Source organism: Silene latifolia, chromosome X, assembly GCF_048544455.1.
Source record: "Silene latifolia isolate original U9 population chromosome X, ASM4854445v1, whole genome shotgun sequence".
In the NCBI taxonomy this organism is placed as follows: Eukaryota; Viridiplantae; Streptophyta; class Magnoliopsida; order Caryophyllales; family Caryophyllaceae; genus Silene; species Silene latifolia.
Genome location: NC_133537.1, coordinates 122,359,329 through 122,368,803, shown reverse-complemented (window position 1 = coordinate 122,368,803; position 9,475 = coordinate 122,359,329). Strand labels below are relative to the sequence as shown.

General features: G+C 39.2%; 1 protein-coding gene across 1 annotated transcript; it reads right to left on the bottom strand.

The window, feature by feature from the left end:
* Nucleotides 1-2,926: 2,926 nt before the first annotated feature.
* On the bottom strand, nucleotides 2,927-8,697 carry LOC141618232 (uncharacterized). The gene is made up of 8 exons (XM_074435337.1): nucleotides 8,613-8,697; nucleotides 8,112-8,255; nucleotides 6,865-7,181; nucleotides 6,378-6,584; nucleotides 5,503-5,595; nucleotides 5,253-5,378; nucleotides 3,327-3,425; nucleotides 2,927-3,196 (listed from the first exon to the last, which is right to left on the bottom strand). Exons 1-8 carry the CDS (start codon nucleotides 8,695-8,697, stop codon nucleotides 3,104-3,106), a joined length of 1,164 nt encoding a protein of 387 aa, XP_074291438.1. The 3' UTR covers nucleotides 2,927-3,103.
* Between the last annotated feature and the right edge of the window lie 778 nt (nucleotides 8,698-9,475).

The window sequence follows — 9,475 nt, the reverse complement described above, 5'->3', positions numbered from 1 at the left end:
GTCTTGGTGGGCTATTTGTGATTTGAATTTGGATCCTAACCTCTCTCGTGAGAAACGCATGACACAGCTGAATGAGCTAGAGGAATTTAGGCTGCTGGCCTATGACAATGCAAGGATCTACAAGGAGAAATCAAAGCGCTGGCACGACAAGAGAATCATCAAGCGCGAATTCCATATTGGCGATAACGTACTTCTTTTTAACGCTCGTATCCATTTATTTCCTGGTAAGATGAAATCCAGGTGGACCGGCCCCTATACGGTCACAGCCGTCACAAAGTTCGCATCAGTTGAATTGGAGACCTCTGCTGGAGAAAGGTTCAAGGTTAATGGCCAATATGTGAAGCACTATCATGGATCAGATGCATATGTTGGGAAAGTCGAGGTATTGTACTTCGACCCGCTATCAGATGATGGAAAGTGAGGTAAAAAGGTCGTGCGGGACCTCTTAAACCAGCGCTAACTGGGAGGCAACCCAGGTTGTAATTATTTTGTTATTTAGGAATTTTATTTTGTTTTTTTTTATTTATTTTATTCGCCTTTCTTTTGAGTTTTTGTTTAATTTCATGCATTTTCCAATTTCTTGGTTTGGGGAAAACTGTACGCCTTTGATAATTTCTACAGGAATCTATTTTATGCAAAGTGCGTAAGTGGTTCACTGGATGTTGTGAGAAAGACGGAGATTAAGTCGGGAAACAATTTTTGACGAATTAAAGCCTATACGCCAGCGTTTTTAGTCGATCGACCAGTCCATTCAGTCGATCGACTGACGAGGAGAGTCCAGAAGCTACTGTGCAGGTATTTTGGTCGATCGACCGAGTAAAGTGATCGATCAACCACTCTGCGGGATCAGATTACAACTGAAAAAGGGGAGTTTTGCTCATTCACTTGTTCATTCACATAAACACCAACTTTTAAGCAAACCCTATTTCTCTCCCTATTTTCGCGATTTCTCTGCATTTTCCACCTTAATCTCTTCCTTTCTTGCTTTAATCTTCAAGGTTTCTTCAAGGTAAGTCTTTAATCTCATTCCCATGCTCCATTCTCGATTTTATTGTGGATTGTTATGCGAAATTTTCTGAGTTTTGTGCTTGTGAGATGAAAAATCGATTTGGGGAAATCGAATTTTGGGATGATTTCTTGCCTTCTTTATACTTTAATTGCCTAATCTGTCCTTTCCCCTTTAATTTTCAAGCAAATGAGCAGCTAGGATGAGTTTTAAGCCGTTTTCCCCAATTTTTTCGAAACCCTAATTTGCCTTACAGATGCGTTTTTGATTCGGGTTTCCTGAATTGACATTGCTAGATGATTTCTTGTTGCTAATGTGTCAATTGCAGGTACTAATAATGACAAAAGGAAAGGAGCCAATGCAAGAGGGGCAATCGAGCCAAAGGCCTGCTAAGCGGCCACGCGGACCGCCTCGATGATAGAAGCCACTACGGATAGTCTACGACTATCCGCGAGTTATCTTTGCTAAACCTATTCAGCGCGCAAAATTTTCCTTCTTTGTTTCGAGTAGGAAGGTCACAGCTACCCGGTTTCTCCATAAAGACACTTTGGAGAAACTAGGCTGTTACGAGTCGGTCGTGTCCCTGCTAAATGGGACGGGTATGATGGGTCTTGTGGACATGGCTGAGTTCACATATTATGTTATGACCCTTGAATTCTTTTTCTCTTACGCTTTTGATTCCACAGCCTTTGAGGCTGATGCGACCAAACCCTGCATTTCCTTTCGACTTTTTAATGTCAATTATTCTCTGACACTTGCTGATTTTGCGGGTTTTCTGGGTCTTTACTTCGAGGGCAGAACCTCGGACCCCTCTGACACTCATCGGGTCATGTGGTCTTGTATCGGTGACACTTACGGGTCAAGGAGGACGGGCACTTCCGTCCACTTGCCCCCTCTTCGTTATTTTCTATGGCTAATGGGTAATACCATTTTTGGCCGTAAAGAGTCTAATAATGTGAATAATATTGAGCTTTCAATTTTGGCGGGCTATCTGAACGTCGAGCGTCGGACAGCCCGTATTTATAACATTGCCTACTTGACTGCCGCTCACTTTCAGACTGTAAGTGAGGGCACCTTGACCACCATTGCTTGTGGCGGTTTGGTGACACGTATCGCCAACCGCCTTGTTCTACTTTTCCCTCGACAGGAGGACCCCATTGACCCTGACCTGCATTTTATGGACCTCTCTTACGCGAGGGGTGTCTATTGGGTCGATAGACAGATGCGGTGGAAGATTGATTCTTTCATCTGTGACCGCATCCCTGTCACTGGCTACCCTCCTGTCCTGCCCCTCACTACTGTTCAGGGGGCAGCTCGGCCGCCCCTGCCTAGTTACAGACTTCCTCTGGTGGCGGCCACTCCTGCTGCTAGCACTTCGAGGAGGGCTCGTGCCTCCTCTTCACACTACTACAATTTTGCTCAAAGAGAACGGTTAAACACCGTTCTTGAAGCCTCTTTGAACCGTCCTGTGGCCAAGCGTTCTCTTTTATATAAGAGAACGGTTGGTACGAAGTCAACCCGTTCTCGTTGTAATAACAACCAGAACGGTTGCATTACTTACCCGTGCTCATTGATATATCAAGGAGAACGGTTTCTATTGAGAACCGTTGTCTTTGATAAAGCTGCTAAATTTGGCGCCTATTTTCAAAGAGAACAGGTTTAACATGTAACCGTTCTCTTTGTTTCTGATATTTGAATTTTGCGCCTTTATTTTATATTTTCAAATAGAACAGGTTTAACATGTAACCGGTCTCTTTGATTCTGATATTTTTTTTATTATTATTTACGATTTTTTCGTATCCCTACACGATTGAATCGGATAGCGCATATAAATTATACCTGCAATTCATATACTCAGGCAAGTTTTACGCAACAAGAACCTGAACATTCATATTTAATTTGAATTCACAGGACAAATCCTTGTAAAATTGTACCAACTCTTATCATGTCTTTAAGAGCCTAAAGGCTACAAATATCGAAAATAAGTACAAAACATAAATAAAAATCCTTTCATTCCTCATCACTTAGTTGCCTAAAGTGAAAAAATAGTTAAACGCCAAGAAAAAGCTGCCAGCATGATCTTCATCCAACATTACTTTAGGGTTTGAAATTGAGTGTGAATTCAGCCCAAATATTCCGCACCTCGTCAATTTGCTCAACCGCATATGATGGTGGGGCGGTTAACATGAACTACATACATAAGACACCAAAAATTTAAGTTAATACACTATACGACATGTAAAATAAAATAATTACTATGATGAAAATGAGAAATACAAAGAGATGAAAAATGAATGAAATGATAAGGAAAAGAACATACATTTGGGGTGATATTAACATATCTTGCTTTGATAAGGTCCAACATATATCGGCAAACATAATATCCGCATAATACGCTCCCAACCGGCTGCCGAGGACACTAAAATAAAAACCCATAATGAGATTTGCAAAATGAGTAATTACTGTAGATACCCTACTCATTATGCCCGCAATGGTACAATCATCATTCTAGTCATCTTAAAATGGAATTGCCTGGTAAATTTCATATATAATCTCATATAAGATGTCCCAATTTCATATAGGCTGTCCCAAATTGGCAAATTTAGCACTAGGCCTGGTCTACTCTCACTCTGAGACAGTTTCTACAAAATTTTGAGAAATCTTCCCCTTTTCCTCTAGTAATTACATGGTACTACATACCCTCATAAGCCAGTTGGCATATGCCTTTATTGCTTGATTAATATGCGTACTGGATTATTTTTTCACAACTTTTTAATCCTGATGTTTTCCCAGTGATTGACAATTGTGATGTTCAACGTGATGCTGTTACTTCTCTACCATCAGTTATTGAGAGGAATGATACTACAGAAGCCAGTATTGTGAGGAATGATACTACAGAACCTCTAAATGGTAGATTATGTAAATCCTCTTATTCCCTTATACTCTAATTCAGATAGGATCAAAGGAACATTACTTTTTCTCTATAGGTTGAATAAACCAATGCACTATTCAAAATGAAAAAGCTGAAGTCCACAAGAGTAATGTCGATGTTTTTTTACGGGCACCGTTGGTGACCTTACCCAAACCGATCGATGCTGCTTCAACTATGGAACTGAAAGTATAAAAAACTAATGGTAGTAGTCTTATGTTTTTTGTTTACTCCATAAATTCTAAAACCTCAAAATCAACCAGCTGATCCACCTAAATAGCGACTATTTTAGACGATCTTCATTTGTCAGCAAAGAAGAACAACTACCCAAAAATACTCTAACCTTATGCTGGTAGTACAGGCGGGTAGTAGAGGGGGAATCTCATTCTATATCCGACCTATCTATGCAATAAAAATATTCACAATATAAACGTTCGATATACCTTAATAATTTTCCAAGTAAGCGGTTTCGCCTCGAACCCGGCAAGTGGATCGATAGAGTTTCTTTTCTCGAATGCTCTACATTTCAATTAACTAAAATAAGCCGTTACTTCAAACATAAATCAAAGCACTAATAACAAGTATAATACACGATTTACCTAGTAACAATTTCCACGAAAAACTGTCGAGGCTCCATATATCCAGCAGGATCACACCAATACACAGTACTATCAGATGGACTAATCGTACCCAACATCCAATGATCACTACGATTAAAACAAGGGAACCATGATAATATCTTCAAGTAATTAGCCACGAATAAATAAATAGAAGCAAGGTTGAAAAAAGGGAAAGTTTATGTATACCCTTCGTGATAAGGTGCAAATATAAGTTTAATTCTAGCAGTTTAATCAATAGCCAACATCCCTCTTACTTAAATTAACTGAACCCAAAACACAAAATTTAGACAATTTCAGCAACTATTCAGCTGTACATTCGTCCAAAAAATCATATTCAAGTTCAGACTCATAATAAGTCAATCACCTACTGATGTACTAACTCCGTCTCGATTATTTGCTTACCTATTTTTATTCTTTGTGAGCATATCTTAATCAAATGTAAACAAATGACTCAACCGGAAAATTACGAACTCGAGTCAAACAACTTCATTAAGCTACCAAAACTAAAAACATACGAAATATGCTAAAAATCAAATAATGAAGGAGGAAGGCGGAAGTCGATCAATGGTTTTTTAGTAAATAATGACGTCAACCAAGGGCGGACACCGAATGTTGTGTCACGCAGCTATCCCCCTTTTTTATAAGAATAAGATTCCTAGAAATAAATAATGATTCATATAAAAATTGAAGAACTTACAATTTTCAAAGCGACTTCCTTATCATATTCGGTCAGATTTCCGTTATTAGGCGTCTGACCCTTTAGCAAAGTTAAGTGTCGGTCAACTTTCTCCAATATGTGTCCTTTAGCGGCAAAGTCTTTCTTCTATAAAAAAAAAATTATGATTATTACTGTGATGAAATTGGTATTTTAGACTTTTTAAGTCAACAAGAAAACTGACAAGTCATGTTAAGACTCTAAATCAGACTCGACTTATCCAAGTACTTACGACTTTAATTGCAATCCCACGGTAACCTGCTCGAGAGCCATAGAACCTTGTCTTCTTCATAGAAGCATTCATCTTGTTTTTTGCACTTATTTCCTGACATTTTACAAAAGTATAGTTATATATATATATTGTAGAAATGTCTCCAGTGCTTTTCTTTAGTTCAGTAGAGCATTAGATCCTATATATTTGATTTAATATAAAGTAATCATCTAGAATAGTATGAGTGCTAAACAATTCTATAACTAAAACCAAAACCTTGAAATGGTTGTCCGCTTCATTACTTTTAAGCCAAACATGCAGTAAAACAAATTAAATCAGAGCACCGACATGGCAACACCTTTGGAGACTCTGGTCATACTGGTTTAATTCATATTCCTGGATACATATCCGTTTCTACTATGAAATATCAAAAATTACACTTGTATCAGTTGTATGTCAGTAATCTATTACTAAACATCCTCTTACTAGTTCCAACTACACGCACCAACAAAGTTAGAAGAAGTATATTAGCTGGTTTACACGACACTAGGAGGACGGAGCGTAATTCTCTTTTCTATGATCTAAATTCTCAACATTGGAAACCTTAGCTTTGGCGTGAAAGCCCTATTTCACTTTGAATTAAGAGTGCATTTCAAAGCTCTCGGAAAAAGTGGCAAAAGTCTTGTCGGGGATGTAGAGCCTAGCTCAATGCATTCTCGAGCTCACTTTGTCACCTACAATGACCTTGCACATTCAGTTTAAGAACCTAAGGTACCACCTAGCAACTTAACTAGCATTGACCTCCTTAAAATGCATCTTTTAATATTTTGACATTCTTCGGGAGGGCAAAAGAAGCGTGTAACTACTGGTACTTTGCACTAATAAGTGAATATTACCTTAAATGCAGCAGTAGTGTGGGACGTCACAAACTCACGCCATTCATCTGGTGTTATATGGTCATACAATTCTGGTGGTGTCCTCTTTATTGCTCCCGTCTCGTCGTATAGCCACTCACGGACTAAGGTGCATTTCCACTTTCTCCATAAATTCCCGGCCTTCTGAAGACACCAATCATAACGGTCTTCGATGACGGTGAAAGCGCCCTACACATCAAACTCACAACAGAAGTTAAGAAGGCACAGTGCCTGTACTGGTATTTATTTTAACTGATAAATACTGTTTTTTAGAATACAGTTACGGTGAAAGCGCCCTACACATCCAAGTACGTACGACTTTAATTGCAATCAGTGCCTGTACTGGTAAAATTGATAAATACAATTTTTTAGAAAGTTTGGCCAAACACGAACAAAGAAGAAGCAATTAACGAAAAAAAAAAAAGAGGCGACCTGCACCAACAATGAAGTATGTATTTTTTTGCCTCACCGTGATACTATCCAAAATTTCTTCCCTCGTGACATCATCAACATCGTCCCACGATTCTACTGTGCAACTAACATGCCTCCGAGCAGTAACGCCAATCCAGCTACTAAACTTCCCAGCGTATGTTCCTGTAGGCAATCTGTCTTCTTTATCCCACTCCAATTCAATTGGTTGTTTCTCCTTCACAGCTTTTGACACTAAGTCCAACACTGTTTGACCTCTCTCCTTACACCTTCTCTTCCTCTTCTTGCCTGTCTCACCATCATCATTATTTTTATTCTTCTTAGCTCGTTTACGCCTTTGTGGACCCATTAATAAACCTGCATTAAGAAATTAGCAATTCATCAAATTCAGTAAATGTATTAAAATAAATAGACCGTGTTAAGTTTGACAACGTACATAGTATTTATAAAGCAGTTTTACATATAAGCATAAACCAATATTTAAAACCATAACTTACTCATTACATGATTATCTTATCCAGCTGATAAACATTTACCGACTATTTACATGAATGGGTTGTTCCTATCCTGTCTCCATTCATTATTTCTTCCTATAGATAGCAGATTCTGCTTCAGAGGAGCATGAGTTCAGGAAACAAAAGATGTGCATAAGCCTACTGAGAATCTGGAACTATATGATTTGGATGAGGAGGGACAAGGCACTCTGGTTTTCATCTTTGTCGAATGTTACAAGGCACTCTGTTTTTCACTTGCAGATTCAGTTGTTAATTACTGTATTGATCTATTGCAAGGCACTCTGGTTTTCAGTGCTATGGAAATCTAATGAGTTGGGTTAGAAGAGGTGGTGGCAGGAGCAAGATTAAAAGAAACATCATCTCAGCTTAAGCAATCCAATCAAGCAATCCTCAACAACAAGATTTAAGCAATCCAATCAAGCAAGATTATACTATATGATTTGGATGAGGAGGAACAAGGCACGAGTTGAAGAGAACCCAGAAACTCAACAATTCTAAGCCAAACTACTGCCAAACTTAAGCAATCCAATCAAACAATCCTCAACAACAAGATTTATAAATTGAATATCAAATAACAAGATTTAAATAAACTCAGAAAATGTTTATTCTTATTGTTTCAATAAAATCAATCACGACTTGCTTCAATCAATCACGACTTGCTTCAATAAAACATAAAATCAATCACGGTTGCTTCAATAAAACATAAAATCAATCACGGCTTGCCACAATTATGTAGGAGTACAATATAAAGTGAAGTTAATTAGGGTCTTACCAGCAGAACGAACGCCAACGATGAAGGGCGTGTACAACCAGGTGGTGGACGGAGTAGAAGCGACCAGCGACAACCAAGGGTAACCAGCGACATCCAAGGGTAACCAACGACAATCAAACTGTGCTAGGGCAAAACCAATGATCGCTAGGGCAAAAGTGATGATTGTAGCGTTTGAATGAGATAGAAGTGTAAACGGTAGTCAATCGTAGTCTAATTAGGGATTGAAAAGAGAACGGTGGAGATTGTTAACCGGTCTATTTGTTTATTTAAGAGAATAGTTAAGAGAACGGTGGAGATTGTTAACCGGTCTATTTGTTAAATTAGGACGGTTGGTCAACTAGAACCGTTCTCTTTGTTAAAATAAAAGCACGGTCAAAACAACCAACCGTTCTCTAATGAAATTCTATATGCGCGCCAACCTAAAAATAAGAAAGAGACCGGTTCTGCTATCAACCGTTCTTTAAGTGGCGTTCTTAAAGCCTTAAATTGTAGTAGTGTCACAGGCACCCCCTACCTCCAATGCCACCCCTCCTGCTGGTACATCCACTTTTCTACCACCTACCCCTTTAGTTGTCCCTCCGGTCATGGACCAGAGGGCAATGTCACGTGTTTTGGGTGACTGTGGCAGAGTTTCAACCAAAGACAGCCGGATACGGCCATATCCCTGTACCCGGTCTACGAGGAGCTAGCTCGTGGGGGGATGCTTCCACAGGGTGACTGGGCTCACCCTTCTTACTTTGTCCCTCCAGCGGGCGGTTACCCTCAGCCTGCCAGGAGACCGCCTCCCACTACTACTGCTTGTGCATCCGGTTCCAGGAGGGCCACTCCCGCTGCTGCTGCTGAGGAGGAGGAGAGTGACTCGGGGTCCGGAGAGGACAGTGACTCTGACTACGACGGTGGAGATTAGATGCTGGTGACCTCCCCGTTTTTGGCTGGTTTGGGGAGGTCGTTTTTTTGTGAGTTATTTTCCTTTCTCTTTTCGCTTCCTTTTACTTTTTTATGCTTTTATTCTCCCGTTTTTCTGCTGGTGATTTGCTGCTGAGCACAATGGGGACATTGTGCGTTTTGGTTTGGGGAAGGTATTTGCATATGCCTTTTGTTTTGCATCTGCATTTGTCTTTATTGCATTTCAGTCACATGTTTAGTGCATTTCTGTTTGCATTTGTTTTTATTTTTCATCCATTCAAAAAAAAAACCAAGAAAAAATTGAAAAAATTCATAAAAACAAAAAATATCACGTTTACTTTTGCATATAGTTGAGTCGGATTGGAGTTATTAATGATGATTTTGCTCTATTAGTCAAATATGCCATTCCTTGCCTTTTCATAGCTGCTTAGCAAGAATTAAAAGTGATCTTTCAAATT

Bases quoted from the DNA above. Each gene is read 5' to 3' on its own strand.
- LOC141618232 (XM_074435337.1), bottom strand. From the start codon at position 8,697: ATGACCGGAGGGACAACTAAAGGGGTAGGTGGTAGAAAAGTGGATGTA. The intron at 7,182-8,111 runs GTAAGACCCTAA...TTCTTAATGCAG, and splicing joins CGTTGGCGTTCGTTCTGCTG to GTTTATTAATGGGTCCACAA. The intron at 6,585-6,864 runs GTGAGGCAAAAA...TTTGATGTGTAG, and splicing joins AAATTTTGGATAGTATCACG to GGCGCTTTCACCGTCATCGA.